The sequence below is a fragment of the Perca fluviatilis genome, chromosome 22 (assembly GCF_010015445.1).
Source record: "Perca fluviatilis chromosome 22, GENO_Pfluv_1.0, whole genome shotgun sequence".
NCBI classification, from domain to species: Eukaryota; Metazoa; Chordata; class Actinopteri; order Perciformes; family Percidae; genus Perca; species Perca fluviatilis.
This window is the reverse complement of record NC_053133.1, coordinates 25,139,217-25,156,187: the sequence shown is the minus strand read 5'-3', so window position 1 is coordinate 25,156,187 and position 16,971 is coordinate 25,139,217. Positions and strand designations below refer to the sequence as shown.

Genomic DNA, 16,971 nt, shown 5'->3' with positions numbered 1-16,971 from the left:
GGAGTACTCGAGCAAAAAAAAAAGTTTTTTCATAAAGCTGGGGAACTTTTGAGTCCAACTCGACGGAGACTTTTAGTCCCAATTACAGGTTCAAGTTCTAAAAACTCTTCATCCTGTGCTTCCCATGAGTTGGACATCTTGGCGTTCCAAAAGACTCAGGTCTTACTTTCATCAGCCATATGGAAGCAAATACAAAATACAAAATGTTTATTCTCTCACACTTCACAAAGACTCTCTATTAACTGACTCCTATTAAGTCTCTGGACTCTCAGCCGTAGTCCTTGACCAATATCTTATCTTGAATAAGTCAACATTGTCCTCTCTCATGGGTTCATGTGCTTCAAAATACATTTAATTCAAAAGTCCACAAACTAAAATCCAGTTACTAAATTATAAATTAAAGAAGCATCGCTGGTTTGGAGCCAGTTAACAGGGCTGAGCTGCCACTTAGAGTAGTCATACATAAGTTAGGGTGCTAAAAAATGTTTCATTCCTGTAAGTCATCTCCATGAATAGTTAATTAGATTGATATTTGACTTCAGCTACAGTATGTAGTACTACACAAACTGATATTTGACTTAGCTACAGTATGTAGTACTACACAAACTGATATTTGACTTCAGCTACAGTATGTAGTACTACACAAATTGATATTTGACTTCAGCTACAGTATGTAGTACTACACAAACTGATATTTGTCTCCAATCTGCTGGACTTAAACTCCAGGGGAGTTTTCCATGGTTCCTTTGTTTGTAAAAAGAAAGAATCTATCTCTTTCTCTATCTCTCTCTCTCTCTCTCTATCTCTCTCTCTCTCCTTCCCTCTCTCTCTCTCCATCTCTCTCTCTCTCTTTTCCTCTCTCTCTCTCTCCCTCTCTCTCCTATCTCTCTCCCTATCTATTCTCCTTCTCTCTCCTATCTCTCTCCCTCCTCTCCCTATCTCTCTCTCCCTCTCTCCTTATCTCTCTCTCTCTTCCTCTCTCTCTCTATCTCTCTCTCCTCTCTCCTCTCCTCCCTCTCTCTCCCTTCTCTCTCTCTCCCTCTCTCTCTCTTCTCTCTCTCTCTCTTCCCTCCTCCCTCTCTCTCTCTCCTCTCCTCCTCTCTCCCTATCTCTCTCTCTCTCTCCTCTCTCTCTATCCCTCCCTCCCTCCCTCTCCCTCTCTCCCTCTCTCCCTCCCTCCCTCTCCTATCTCTCTTTATCCTCTCCCTCTCTCTCCCTCTCCCTCCTCTCCCTCCCTCTCTCTCCCTATATATCCTCCCCTCCTCCCTCTCCCTCCCTCTCTCAGACGTCCACACCGAGGCGGTGCAGGCCGTGCTGGCGCGCCACGTGGAGAGGAAGGTGGCGGTGCCGATGCCGTCCAAAAGACGTTCTCTGGTGGTGCAGACCTCCATGGACGCGTACACGCCTCCAGGTGACCAGACACATACACAAACACACACACACCGGCACACGCTGCACAAATACAACCATCTTCTTGGTCGAGAAGTGAGATAGTGAGATAGAAGAAGGTGATTTTATTTTTGACTTATTGACGTGCACATTTCTTAGAGAGAATTGATTTAAATTCTCAGACTAATGCCATTAAAAGCGACCGAGAGTTTGATCATTTTTCCTGTGACTTTGCATTTATAAAATGCTTGGAAAGTGAGAAAGACTCACACACACACACACGCCCGTACACTAGTTATCTCAGCTGAACCGGGTTCGGCACTAAGCCTAAAATGTGACCCCAGAGAGGCCGCCCTGTGCCCAGACAGGATTATGTTGTAATGCCGTGTCTCTGGTTCTTTAGAGGAACACATTTATTTCACAAAAAAAAGCTGCTAAAACAGACATTTAATGAGGCATGCAAACCCGCTGACAGATTAACAGTTAAAACAAACAACAGACAGCTGTAACGTAAAAGTGGCCTGCCATGAAAAACTGGCAAAACACAGATTATTATGAACTATTATTTGAATGTGTTCTGTCACTGTGAGGAGTTGGCTGAAATGGGATGGAGTTGACCTTTACCTCAAATATGAGCTCATTGGATTGAACATAATCAGAGTTGATGCTGCAATTCTGGGTGTTGATTGAGTTTTAATGAAGGAAATGTAATCGTTTTCATCACAGTAATTTGCCTTTTAACCTTTTGGAGAAAAATCTTAAGTGAACCTGACGTCTCCCCCCAGAGGCCCACACGTACCTGGACTTGTTTACACCGTCTGACAACACAGACTGTTGTAGAAAAATCCTGGTGGGACAATGAATCTGCCTCTTATGTTACTTAAATGTAAGACTTGTGCTCACATGGATGTTTGCTGGGCCTCCCCTGTGCCTGCTCCTCTGTGTTCAGATGATTAACTCTTATGCAAAGAAGTAAATTCAGTCTCTTTTTTTTAAATGCAGCTTGAAGCCAATTTCAACTAAATTGGTTCTTGTAGTTTGTGCTATGTGAGCTGACTAATTATTGACATTCTGAGAGCTGGCAGTCTCAGAGATCACACATCTTCAGTGATGAAAAGTGGTGAGTCATCGTCTGCTGCTTGACTTTGAACTATTGTTTTACTGAATTGAGACAATTAAGCCCAATTCAGATCTGTTTAGCATTCAGAGGCTCACATGTGGAAGCTACAGCCAGCCGAGGGACTTTGATATATCTGGGTTGATCAAACAGTACCAAAAAACAGAGCTATGCACCCCGGACTCTTTCCTGGTTTCACATTTAACGTGCCGATATGAGAGCGGTATCGACATTCCCATCTCTAACTAGGGCTGGGCGATATGGAGGAAATCAAATATCACGATATTTTTGACCAAATACCTCGATATCGATACCGCAACAATATTGTAGTGTTGACTATTGGTGCGCTCACAAAATATTTACACAATGAGATTTTTGATAAATAATCATCAGTAATGTGGATATAATGACTAAGTGGGTAAAAGCAAATAATAGAACAGTTACAACAGTCTGGTAAGTTCAGAAAATGACATCACTTTACTGTAATGTAGCCTTTAAAACCAGGAAAAGACAAAAATTATGCCATATTACGATATCTAAAATCTAAGACGATATCAAGTCTCTTATCACGATATCGATATAATATTGATATATTGCCCAGCTCTATCTCTAACTCTTGAAAGAATGAGTGTATTTCCCAAATTGTCAAATTGTTCCTTTCATGTTAAAAGCAGCTTATTTTTGTTCCTGTTAACGTAGACTTTGATAGTGCAGATATGTGCTGATGTTGTGTCGATTAGGCCTGTAACAATAATTACATTTCATTTTTTATAAATTTTTTTTACATAATAGAGGTTTCTTTGTTTAACCGCAATTAATTGCTGACATTAGCTAAGGTCTTAAGGGGTTTGCCTGTTGATGGTAATTGTTGATTTTGTTTAGATGTGCCAGATTGTAATCATATAAGTGATTATTGTTCGGACTGGTGAGCTAAAGCTATGCTAATAGCTATACTATACATGTTCATAGCAACAGAAATGACGGGGGGGGCAGTTAGAAAAAATGCTTAATGATAATAAAGAGGCGTTGTTTCATTCAAAAGTTTAATTCGTTTAAAAAAGTAATAAATAAATATTTAAAAATTTGACTGAAAAAGACAATTATATTGTTAATCGCAATTCTTTCTGAGACCATGAATTGTACAGCACCATGTGGAATTGCTCCAGCTCTAGTGTTGACGTTGTGTGAAGGTTTTCTGATAACGCATACTGACCCTCACTAGGCCTGTCGCCCCTGTGCTCAGACTCGTCGTCGGGCTCCGAGGAGGAGGGGGGCGGGCCAGGGGACGACATGTCAGCCATGGAGCACTGGATGAGCCGCCCGTCCCACTTAGGCCCCGCCCACCTGGGCTCCACCTCCTCCTCGTCCTCGTCCACGCAGAGCGGCGGCAGCGGCAACGCCGGGCGGCTGGCCGACTCGCTGGCGCACACGCACATCTCGCACCTGGCGCACACACACCTGGGACACACACACCTGGGCCAGCTGCACCACCAGCAGAGCCACCTGTCGCAGTCGCACCACGGTAAGACTCTCAGGAAGGAACCGAGTGTCCACTTTATAGTGTCAAAGTTGGATCTTTTTCTTTCTATACATTTGTTACTATATTTTGGGCAGCAAATTGTTAAAACTTTCATGTTACCTTTGCATCAGCGTGTAAACAGTCTAACACACACCCAGTGTTTCCTTTAGGATTTCTTTTAGCAGTGGGGGCAGGTCTCTCCGAACAACAACAATTCTTCATAGGGAAACCAAAACCCAAAGGACTATCTATCTATCTATCGACCATTTCCAGTTTGTATTATATTACACTGACTCACTTACCGTTTTAATTAGGGCTGTGTATTGGCAAGAATCTGGCGATACGATACATATCACGATACGTGGGTCACGATTCAATATATTGCTATATATTGCAATACTGTGCGTAAGGCGATATATTGGGATTTTTTTTAAAGTATAATTTTAGAAAAACTAATATTTAAAAAAAGATGTGCATAAAAGTCAAAGAAGTTTACTTTAGGTAAACAATTCAGTACACAGAAAATCAAACTGCCAGTTTGGGATTGTGGTTCCCAGGTTCTTAGTGAGCTAATGTGTATATGCTAAAGTAGGCCAAAGTTCAGCCATAGCTACGTTGTTAGCTTCTAGCAAAAAGTCAGGCACTGATAGGTACTTAGGCACTGTTAGGCACTGCTAGGTACTGCTAGGCAAGGACACTAGTGGTGTGTCTCAGCATAGCCGTCTAGAGATAGGGGGTTTAAACACAACATAAACACGAACCACTGTCTTACATGAATATTTTTAAACATATAAAAAAATATATATATTAAAAAACATTTTTTATTTAAAAAAAAAATCGATATTGCCTTTAGAACGGACCCACCGCGGTGATGTTTTTTGGTGGAGCTGTTGGTTTAATAGTCGACTCGGAAGAAAGCGAACGTTTCGACGATAAACTACATGAACACATCAGGATGTGGAGTTAAACTGGACGGGCCCAATAACCTCTGAATAGTTCTACTTGTTGTTTAATTGCAATGTGAGCGGCAGCCAACGGGGGGGCATTATGTCGGCAGGATCATTTAAAAAGCAACCGCGAATTGTGCGTCTGCCCTATTTCTCATACCATGGCGGCAGAAATTTTGCCATGGCGGGCCGCCACTACAAAATCCACATAGAGGAAACACTGACACCTGCGTGTGTGCGTTCAGGTATCGGCCACCTGTCCCTGAAGAGGAAGGGAGCTCTGAGTGTAGCAGAGAACGGAGGATCTCTGCGACGGTCCTGTGAGTTTGGATCTGACATGCTGTGGCCACCGCCGCTGGAGTCAGACGGTACGTCCCACACTTAAATATCAGCTGCAATAAATACAGCCGTAGTCAAATTTCCAGGAAAACAGACCTCTGGTTTTTGATTTTAGGCCAAAGTCAGACAAAAGATCTGAAACTACTGATAAACTAAAAGAAAGAATAGCTATATAATACATTTGATTTATTAGAGCAACGTTTGACTACACTGTGCTATTGATTTTAGGATAGTTATTGACAAGCTTCTTCATCTGATAAAATGATTTATTTCTGTATATTTGTGTTGAAAGAATCAATTTAAAGGTCCCATGGCATGAAAATTTCACTTTATGAGGTTATTTTAACATTAATATGCGTTCCCCCAGCCTGCCTATGGTCCCCCAGTGGCTAGAAATGGTGATAGGTGTAAACCGAGCCCTGGGTATCCTGCTCTGCCTTTGAGAAAATGAAAGCTCAGATGGGCCAATCAGGAATCTGCTCCTTATGAGGTCATAAGGAGCAAGGTTACCTCCCCTTTCTCTGCTTTACCCGCCCAGATAATTTAACCCACCCCTGAGAGAGAGACATCATGGCTTTCAAACGAGCAAAGTGGCAGTTGGTCAAGGCCACACCCCCACCCTCCACCTTGCCCCCCCCCCTCTCTCCTCCTTAATAGAACAGCAGAAATGGCACATACTAAGGAAAGCTCATTGTGGGACTGGCTCTAGTGGCTGTAATTCTACACCAAGGCTGAATTTTGGGAAAGAGACTTCAGATACAGTATTAGGGGACCACTAAGGTCTATATAAAGAGACTTCAGATACAGTATTAGGGGACCACTAAGGTCTATATAAAAGAGACTTCAGATACAGTATTAGGGGACCACTAAGGTCTATATAAGAGAGACTTCAGATACAGTATTAGGGGACCACTAAGGTCTATATAAAAGAGACTTCAGATACAGTATTAGGGGACCACTAAGGTCTATATAAAAGAGACTTCAGATACAGTATTAGGGGACCACTAAGGTCTATATAAAAGAGACTTCAGATACAGTATTAGGGGACCACTAAGGTCTATATAAAAGAGACTTCAGATACAGTATTAGGGGACCACTAAGGCCTATATGAAAGCATCCAAAGAGCACCATGTCATGGGACCTTTAAATGTCACCTGATTGATGATTGGAAAAGCAGGTTTTGTTTCGAAGCGTTACACTTTGTATCATAACACGTGCTTTTATTTGAGTATAAGAACACAAATGAAGTATTATTTGGAAACAGGTATTGTATTGAGTAGATTCGCTGCAGGGATGTGACCCAGCTTAACACCGAAACATCAAAACGTGTTTAAGGTGTCTATAATTAAAAAAAAGCGCTTGACACACACATTAGTCACCATCTTTACCTCTCTCCATCTGCCTGCCTGCCTGCCTCCCTCCCTCCCTCCCTCCCTCCCTCCCTCCCTCGTCTCCCTGCAGAGAATCACTCGGCCCCCCCGGATGTGACGGGCTACTCGTCGGACTCGCCCCACTCCCACACCGAGCGTCACCACATGGCCAATATGGGAACCATTGCCAGGAACACGCAGAAGTACGGCAACGCAGAGCGCATGGAGACGGGCGATGGTAAGAGTCGCCGTGGCACCTTTTTAGCCTGCCTCCCAACCGGAGCCTCTGAGTAAAGAATACTGAAGTCGGCTCAAAACTAGAATCTCCTTAATCAGGAGGTGAGCTCAAATTGGACCGTCGCCGTAGAGAACTGACCAATTACTTTGTGTCTGTTCATGTCACTCCCCTGGATGAACAGATTGGACTTTTCTTTGTTTTGTTTTTTTACCTTTTCATGTGTTTTTCTTTTTTTTTTTAAAGAAAGCTGTTCTTAATCAACGTGCTTCACAATCATGCAGCTCATGCAGTTAGAAAACTGAACGACCGCAGCCTGTAGCGGCTCCACGAGAGCAGCCGAGAGCATGAAAGCCTCGTTAAAGAAATACAGTGTTTGTCATTCAGTTCTTTCCCGTGTTTTGTAGAAGCCATCTAGAAATTTAAACCAGCGATCTATCAGCAGTCACTATCTCAAAAAAACTTGCCGTTAACACTTGAAGTTTGAAGGAGTTGTTATTGATAATACAGTAAGGACTGTCTTGCAAGCAACCCAGGCCACCACTTTTTATTTTCCACTTATTCTAAAACATTAGCCTAAAACATTATATCCTCACCCCCCGTGTGTATAAGATAAGATAAGATAAAACTTCATTTATCTCGAGGGGGAATTGTTGTGCAGCAGTTGCAGTACGAGTAGGAAAGAGTGCAAATTATAAAGAGTGCAAATAAAAACAAAATATAAGCAACAAAGATTATCAATAAGGTGCCAAAAACCAAAATGTATGTGTCTGGGGTTTTTACAGGTGTTCCAGTCAGCAGTCGCGTGTCAGCTAAAATCCAGCAGCTCGTGAACACACTGAAGCAGCCTCGCAGACCTCCGCTACGGGAGTTCTTTGTCGATGACTTTGATGAACTTCTGGAGGGTTAGAAACCGTCTCTGATTCTGTCTGTCTGATTTGAGTTATCCAATCTCTCTTCATACTTTGGAGTCATGAGTGATTCTCTAGATGGTTCCTTTAAGAACACTTGTTGTGTTGGACAGGTGAGAACAAGTGTTTGTCAAAGAGGAAACACCTGGAGACACAACACAGTGCTGACGTGTTAAAGGGATAGTTTGGATCTCGTGGAGTGGGGTTGTATGAGCTACTTCGCCACAGTCGGCGTGTTAGCTACGGTAGATGGCGGTCGGCACGGCAACAGCTTGGAGAAGCAGGCAGGAGTACCGACACGGACGCTAATAAGCAATGTGCTGCTGTGGACAGGGGGCAGCAGATACACATACACATTTTAGACACCTAAAAAACATCAGTTTAAGTCAGTGGTTCTCAAACGTTTTTTCAATAATGTACCCCTTTTGAATTGTTTCTTTAAGCCAAGTACCCCCCCCCTGACCAGCGCTAATCATTTTCGGTAGAAAAAAAAAAAGTGGATATAAATAGAGGTGTGAATCTTCACTGATCTCCCGATTTGATTTGATTCTGATTATCATGTCAGCGATTCAATTCCATTCGATATCTCGATGCGTCACGATGCGTCCACGATGCGTCAAATAAATTGTTCTATTAAAGCCATGTAGGATATTTAATTCATAGCTTTTCAAGCTTCAAAAACCAAACATTCTGCAGTGCTCTAATACTAAATAAATTGGATACATAAAACTACAGCACTTCTTTAAAAAAAATTTTATACCGTTTATAATGTTTACATTGCACGCATATTGCAAAACGCTTGTGTCTTATCAACACCCCGCCGGGTCAGACATCGCCTACCAACAGCCTGGGTCCGTCCCAGGTTTCTTCCCATAAAGGGAGTTTTTCCTCGCCACTGTCGCATTTATGCTTGCTCTCGGGGGGGAATCACTGGAATTGTTGGGTCTTTGTAAATTATAGAGTGTGGTCTAGACCTACTCTATCTGTAAAGTGTCCTAAGGTAACTCCTGTTATGATTTGATACTATAAATAAAATTGAATTGAATGATGTAGATACCTTCAAGTAACTAGAAGCCGTTATCTCTGCTCTCTTCTAAGCCACCAGACTCCTTTGACAAAAACAGTCATTTTACCTCTCAGGACTCCTAGTCTCTCTCTGCCTCCATCGGTTAGTTTATTTGTAAGTTGTGTTCATTCCTAACCCTTTTAAACACAGTCACGCAATGACCCAATCAAACTAACTGATGGAGGCAGCGGTAGAGCAGCAACTCCCGTGTTCTGAGAGGTAAAATGAAGGAGTCTGGTGGCTTAGAAGAGAGCAGATATAACGGCTTCAGTTCCCCGTCGTAAAGGGCCGTCTGACAGCAAGGTGAAGCGGTGAAAACATTCTAAATATAGAGTACACTTAGAGTGATATAGATGTTTTTAGGTGTCTAAAATGTAGGGCTGTGTTCGATTGAAGAAGGTCTTAGTCGACTAACTCTCATTCAATTGTATCGACTAATCGATTAGTTGATTTAATCGACAGATCTGTAAATCTGAGTTTCTCCGCAAAGAGTCATGCAAAAGGATGCATATATTGAATAAGATAATGCCTCCTTTGCATATTTAAACACATTTCAGAAAACGTGTAATACAACAAAAAAATTGCCTTAATGAAAGTAATCAAAGTAGGTTTCACGGTGATATCTGTTAGGTAAAACGTCAACCCTTAATTCTTGTGTTTACCAGAGATGTGCTCGTATGTTTCTTGGAAATAAGTCATTCAGCATGAAAAAAGCATCAAACATGACTAATCGACTAAAGAAATCTAAGTTGACTAAGACCAAAACGACCGATTAGTCGACTAATCGACTCAGAGGGAGCAGCCCTACTAAAATGTGTATATCTGCGGCCCCCCCGTCCACAGCAGGACATTGCTTAGCGTCCGTGTCGGTACTCCTGCCTGCATCTCCAAACTGTTGTCGTGCCGACCGCCATCCATTGTAGCTAACGCACCCACTATGGAGAAGTAGCTCATACAACCACATTCCAAAAGATCCAAAATATACCTTTTTAATATTTACAAAAGTGTCAGTGGTCAGCTAATGTTCTCTGAATAAAAACTTTAAAGGTCACCCAAAGCTTTTTAGACATGTTGGTGGCTCCTATTTATCTCTTGTTAGTCTGTAAACACGGATAGAAAGATGAACATGAAGGTTTTAACGAGTATTAAACTGTAGATTAAAATGGAAAATGTTCTCACTTGAATATTGTGCTAAACTCACATTCCCATTGATTTCACTGCCTTGTGTCAGTGTAAAGACTGACTTTCATCTCAAGAGTCCTGTGGAAGAGATGACAGGGACCAGATGATGATCCGCCTGGTTCATATAGAACACAAAGTATTTCTTAAAATGTATAATGTAGGAATCTTGATCCCAGACTTCTCTGCAGATCATTACGTTTGTCTGCTGTGTGCTTGGCTCTCACCATCTGGCTGCATTTTTCACTCTTTTTGTCTCCTCATTTCTAATCTTTAATTGTCTTCTTTAGAATCCTTGCATTTTAGACTAAAGTGCTGTCTACTGTAGCTGTATGGGGAAAAAAAAGTCAGTGTTGTGTATTTTGGATACATTTTTTGCAATGTGTTGTAAATAATTGTGTTGTGGTCATACGAGATAAAGTATAGATTAGGGTTGATGTAGTGTAGGGCTGCACGATATGAGAAAAATATGCAATAACGTTGTTGAATATTGCAATAACGATATTACTCGCCAACAGTATTAACAATATTACTTGAACATTTAATTGAATGTAAAAGGCAGCACTAAAAAATGTATAACCTTTACATTTTAAAGTGCAGTTTTCTACTAATATTTTCGGTAACCCTTTACTTGACGGTCTACATAAGGCCGGTTACACACTGCCTGCGTGGCGTTTCTGTTGCGTGTCAGCTGCGTGGATTTTTCTGTCTTTACACACCAGAAACGTGTCTGACGCGGCGCTGCTGCTGCTGCTAGCCTTGTCTGGACACATGGATGTTTCCCATTGATAAAATGAAATACCTTGTTAAACATAAATATATTCTGATCTGATTACAGCAAAGACAACGTCGGCAGTATTGACGGCAAAATAGGCTCCAGAATATTTCGTTCTGTATTGACAGGTGCAATATTAGAAAATCAATTATTACATTTATATCTATATTTATATCAAAACCTAGAGACTTTCAAACATCAACATGTCATTTATTAATATGTATTTGTGTCTAAACGACATATAAACATCTTTTTCTATTGTATTTTGCCTGGAAACGCTTCCAACACGCTTGCGTGTCGCGTGAAAAATAGGCGTCGGTTCTATTTCTAGCAGGCACGCGTTTTCGGCGCGGCTCGAGCCACGCCTGAGACGCGCGTGTCACGCAGGCGGTGTGTAAGCTCTAACCGGTTAACATGGGAGCCGAAATATAAACGGACACGCCACGCAGCTGACACGCTCGCGCCACGCAGCCAGTGTGTAACCGGCCTAAGAGTGACATGACACTGTCATGAACACATGACACTGAACCCTAACCCTAACCCTAACCCTAACTTGTCCTGACAAAAACTGAATGACACTTCCTAAAAGAAGCGTTATGTCATAACCGTTTATGACTTGTTCATAATGTTTATGACACGTTCATGACAGCGTCATGTCACTCTTATGTAGATACCTTCAAGTAAAGTGTAACCATATTTTCTTTCAACTAACAAAAGAATCTTTGAGTGTCTTCCGTTATATGCCGCAGCCTTTCGCGATGTGTTCGTTGCGCCTGTTGATATCGCGATGACGGACAAAAAAAAGCCGATCCATTGTGCAGCCCTGGTGTAGTGGATAAGTCCCTCTGGAGCCACGTTTTATCCCGACGGCTCAAAGTTTGAATCCTTCCAAATCCTTCCTGCCCGCTGCCTCAAAACTAAACATTAGAGGGATATCGGCTGTCCACTCACACATTTTACTAGGGGTGTGCATAAAAATCGATTCATATTCGAATTGTGATTCAAGCTCTACCGATTCATTTTTTTTTTTTAATTTTATTGTATGTCTATTGCAATCACATAGATAGATAGATAGATAGATAGATAGATAGATAGATAGATAGATAGTTACTTTATTGATCCCCAAGGGGAAATTCAAGGTCCCAGTAGCTTACAGACATCACATACAACATACACATACATCTTAACAGGATATTAAAATAACAAACAAATCCACATGAATAATATGGATATGAATATATATATATATATATATATATATATATATACATACATACATACATACATACATACATACATACATACGAAAAGTAACTACATTTACATCGATATTGAATCGAATCGTGAGCCTAAAAATCGGAATCGAATGTGACATTTTCTGAATCGTACACCCCTACATTTTACATTCCCACAGTTCATCTGTGTTAACAACAGCTCCACCTAATTAATTATGAGTGGATTTGAGTGTGCTTCTTCACAGCCGTCTCACTGCCACTGGCTTCGGCTAAATGTTTCCATGTGGTGTCGTCCCCCCCCCCCCGAGCGAGAACAAACCGTGAAACGCTGAAGGTGTGTGTGAGCTGATGACACTGTCTGTCTCCTCATCTCCAGTCCAGCAGCCGGACCCTAATCAGCCGCGGCCAGAGGGGGCGGAGATGATGCCGGTGCGGGGCGAGGCGCTGGGCGTGGTCACCAACTGGCCGCCGTCCCTGGAGGCTGCTCTCCAACGCTGGGGCACCATCTCTCCTAAAGCCCCCTGCCTCACCAGCCTGGACACCGCGGGGAAGCCCCTCTACGTCCTCACATATGGTAACCGGGCGCTCTTGTCCTCCAGTCGCTCATTTACATTATGTATTTGTGCAGCAGTATAATAAGATCATCGAAGAATTCAAATACAGTATCTCACAAAAGTGAGCACATCCCTCACATTTTAGTAAATATTTCATTATATCTTTTAATGGGACAACACTGAAGAAATTACACTTTGCTACAATATAAAGTATTAAGTGTACAGCTTGTATAACAGTGTAATTGGGGTACTTTCCATAAAATCATCTCTCAATGCTATCACCAGCTCTTATGCTAACTGAAATCAAACCATGCCAATCTCTAGGTATGGTGAAGGGTATGTGATGATGTGGGGGGGCTATTTTAATTAAAAGGCCAAGGGAACTGTATCAGGATGCATAGTATCCTGGATCCATGAAATAACTGGCCTTTAAAAATAAACATCTGCCTGCCTCTATGGGAATTTAACATAGGGGTGGAATGACTTTAGTTGCCAGCTGTTGAGACATTAATGGCTGTGTGTTGAGTTATTTTGAGGGGACAGCACATTGACACTGTTATACAAGCTGTACACTTAATACTTTATATTGTAGCAAAGGGTAATTTCTTCAGTGTTGTCCCATTAAAAGATATAATGAAATATTTACTAAAATGTGAGGGGTGTACTCACTTTTGTGAGATACTGTATATTCTCCTGTTGTACCCACTCCAGGTGGTTCTGGATGCTGAAATTATAAAAAAATAACAGTGAATATCTCCGCAGTTGAGATACAAAATTTTTAAAATTAAGATTCCTCGCTCTCGTGTGCACAGACATGCACTCCTATGCTTTCATCTGCTGCTTATGTACAACTTAGGCTGGCATTGCCAGACCTTCCTCCACAGCACTGCCGAGGAGGGTCCCCTTCGCTCTCTCCCTCCTCCTCTTTCTCTCTCTCTCTCTCCTTCTCCCTTCTCTTTCTCTCCCTCTCTCCCTCCTCCTCTTTCTCTCTCCCTCTCTTTTCTCTCTCTCCCTCTCCCTCCTCCTCTCCTCCCTCTCTCTCCCTCTCCCTCCCCCTCTTTCTCTCTCTCCCTCTCTCTCTTTCCGTCTCTCCCTCTCCCTCCTCCTCTTTCTCTCTCTCTCTCCCTCCCCACTTTCTCTCTCTCCCTCCTCCTCTTTCTCTCCCTCCTCTCCTCTCTCCTCTTCTCTTTCTCCCTCTCCTCTCCCTCCCTCCCCCCCTTTCTCCCCTCTCCTCCCTCTCCTCTCCTGTCCCTCCCCCCCCTTCCTCCCCCTCTTTCTCTCCCTCCTCCCCCCCTCCCTCCCTCCCCCTTCTCTCTCTTTCTCTCACCTCACCCTCTTTCTCTCCCTCCCCTGCTCCCTCCTCTCTCCTCTCTCTCTCTTTCTCTCCTCCCCCTTTCTCTCCCTCCTCTCTCTCCCTCTCTCTCTCTCCCTCCTCTCTCTCTTTCTCTCTCCCTCCTTCTCCCTCCCTCTCTCTCCCTCTCTCTCTCTCTCTCTCTCTCACCCTCGTGTCCTGTGCCCTGCTCCCTGCAGGGAAGCTGTGGTCTCGCAGCATCAAGCTTGCCTACAACATCCTCCACAAACTGGGCAGCAAGCAGGAGCCCATGGTGCGACCGGGGGATCGGGTGAGTCACACTCCTCCACCACCTCACACGGCTTTCGGTTTCTTTGTGCTGATTTTATTCATATGTTGTTCATTTGCAGCAAGTTATTGTTGTATTCGTCAACATGATGTGCAATGTCTTAATGAATCTGAGCTTTCGTTTTGAAATCTATAATCCCATTTTTTCTTTTTAAGAAAATAGTCTGACATTCTGGGGAAAATGCTTGTTCATGTTCTTGCTGCGAGATAGAGGAGAAGATCGACACCACTCTCATGAAACCACAGCCATAAAGAGAGGACAACAGCTAGCCTGGCTCTGTCCAACATTAACAAACATTTGCCAACAGCACCTCTAACGATAACTCATTAACACCTTATATCTCGTTTGTTTAACCTGTTCAAAAACAAAGTGGTTTTTTTTAACCTTTGCACAGAGTCCGGATAGCCGTTTGCCCCTGTTTTCCAGTCTTTATGCTAAGCTAACTGCTGGCTGGTTCAATATGAATCTTCAGATACGACAGTGGGGTCGACCTTCTCATCCGACTCTCAACAACAAAGCAAATAGAATGTCAAACTATTTCTTTAAAGGTGCCGTAGGTAGGATTGGGAAGATCCAGGACTTAGCCAAAATATTTGAACATCAACAACTTCTCAGCCCAAAACGGTCTCCTAAGCCCCCCTCTCCCCCCCCACAAGGGAGAATGAATGTGTGTGCGTGAGCAGTGATTGACATGCCCTGATTGGTGCATCTGAACAGGGAGCTGTGGATTTTTGCAAATCGCACTACACTACTAGTGCATTTTTTAAATGACCTGCTTCACAGTCCTTCCTGAAAAATGCAGAGTTTTTTTGTGATTGTTGCGGACAAAAATCCTTGATTATGCGGCACGTTTTCTTAAAAAATGCGATGGAATATGCTATATGATATTCATGCGATGAAATTGCGGGAACTTGCAAAAACTGCAGTTTGATGAAAAAGAGAAAAAAAAGTTATTCCCCCAACACCCTGCTTTTCGATGATGTTCACGTCGCGTAATTACATCACTTCATTAGGTTCCCATGGCAACAGGGGAAACGGCTGCTCTTGTGTGAAGTAAACGCAACATTTTTCAACTTTCTGCTAAGATATATGTGACTTTTTTTGCAACGAAAATGCGGGGATTATGAAAGCATGCAAGCCCCGCATGTTTTGCGCAAAATCTGCAATTTATGCGGCGAAAGTGCGGCGTATTTGGTCTATAGGGTCAGTTTCAGCAAATATAACAGAAAGTTAGTTTTAGAAGGCTTACCTAGTGCACCTTTAAATACAGCTAGAATTATACCACAACCTCTCAACCACAAATGTATGATTCATTGTTTTTGAATTCTCTCTGACTCATAGAAGGGTCATCCAGGTTATAAGTCATCTGACAAATGAAATAAACACCAGCTTCATTTAGCATACAGAGATACATAAATGACTTTGTTGCTTAAAAACTCTCAATTTACTTCCTTAGCCCTGAGAAATCGGGTTGACTGGCCTTCAATACTCAATGCAGAAAAATGCTCCCATCGTAGAAACTGGAAAGGATCCAAACAGTTTAGTGTGTTTAATGGTCTAATCATTTCAGCTGGACTTGTGGGCCGTTATACTGTTATGTAGTTTCATTTATAATAAAACGTCATATTTTATAAACTCCATGTGTTTTATGTGCAAAAATCTTGATTTGTAAAGTAACTAATAATTAGGCTGTCATGAATGTAGTGGAGTTAAACAATATTTCTCTCTGAGATGTAGCGGAGTAGAAGTAGAAAGTGGCATGAAAAGAAAAGACGTAAAGTACAAGTACCTCAACGTTTGTACTTGAGTAAATGTACGTAGTTAGTAGACCTCTCAGGTGGTCTGGGACAGGTCTGCTTTCTGTCCCCAGAGTCAGAACTAAACAGGGGGAAGCAGCGTTCAGTTTTTAATGCTCCACATATCTGGAACAAACTCCCAGAAAACTACAGGTCTGCCGCAACTCTAAGTTCTTTAAAATCAAGGCTGAAGACCTTTCTTTTTGATGTTGCCCTTCTTTAAATAACTGTTCATTTCTTTTTTGTGATAAATTTTTTATTGAAAAATGTACAAAATATATGTAATCACATCATATACACAATTTTTCTTTTCTTTTCCTAACCATCAATGTAACAGAAATAAAGTCCTTTGCACATCCTTAGGAAAGCAATAACTGTTCATTTCTTATACTGCACTGTACATTTTATTCTCGTATTTGATCTGTTTTTAATCTTTTAATTGTGTTCTAACTGCTCTTTAATGTTTTATGTAAAGCACTTTGAATTGCCCTGTTGCTGAAATGTCCTATACAAATAAAGCTGCCTTGCCTTGCCTTGCCTAGTTACATTCCACCACTGCTTCCCAGTGTCTCTGACCCCGGCCTGTGTCTCGCCGTCTCCCAGGTGGCGCTGGTGTTTCCTAACAACGACCCCGTGGCCTTCATGGTGGCCTTCTACGGCTGTCTGCTGGCCGAGGTGGTCCCCGTTCCCATCGAGGTCCCCCTGAGCCGCAAGGTACTTTTATGAACAGGGGCAGCGGCTGGGAGGGGAGCACAGGGTGGCACCGCCCCTCCTGAAATATGATTGGACCCCCCTCGGCCCGAGCACGTGTAAATTGATAGAAATTAAGACGGGTTCCGTCGGAATCAGGCAAAGATTTAGCAGAATTACACTGTGTTGTTTCTAAGCAGATTTTCTAT

General features: G+C 42.4%; 1 protein-coding gene across 3 annotated transcripts in view; it reads left to right on the top strand.

Moving 5' to 3' along the window:
- LOC120552233 (disco-interacting protein 2 homolog C-like) overlaps window positions 1-16,971 on the top strand; it is an 86,992-nt gene that overhangs the window by 23,381 nt on the left and 46,640 nt on the right. For 2 of the 3 annotated variants that reach the window (XM_039790083.1, XM_039790084.1), the window contains 8 exons: window positions 1,286-1,411; window positions 3,729-4,028; window positions 5,218-5,340; window positions 6,773-6,919; window positions 7,702-7,821; window positions 12,459-12,656; window positions 14,167-14,258; window positions 16,676-16,786. In XM_039790083.1, the coding sequence (XP_039646017.1) occupies window positions 1,286-1,411; window positions 3,729-4,028; window positions 5,218-5,340; window positions 6,773-6,919; window positions 7,702-7,821; window positions 12,459-12,656; window positions 14,167-14,258; window positions 16,676-16,786 (1,217 nt within the window). The remainder of the gene's footprint in view (window positions 1-1,285; window positions 1,412-3,728; window positions 4,029-5,217; window positions 5,341-6,772; window positions 6,920-7,701; window positions 7,822-12,458; window positions 12,657-14,166; window positions 14,259-16,675; window positions 16,787-16,971) is intronic. The other variant, XM_039790085.1, reaches the window with a different exon arrangement.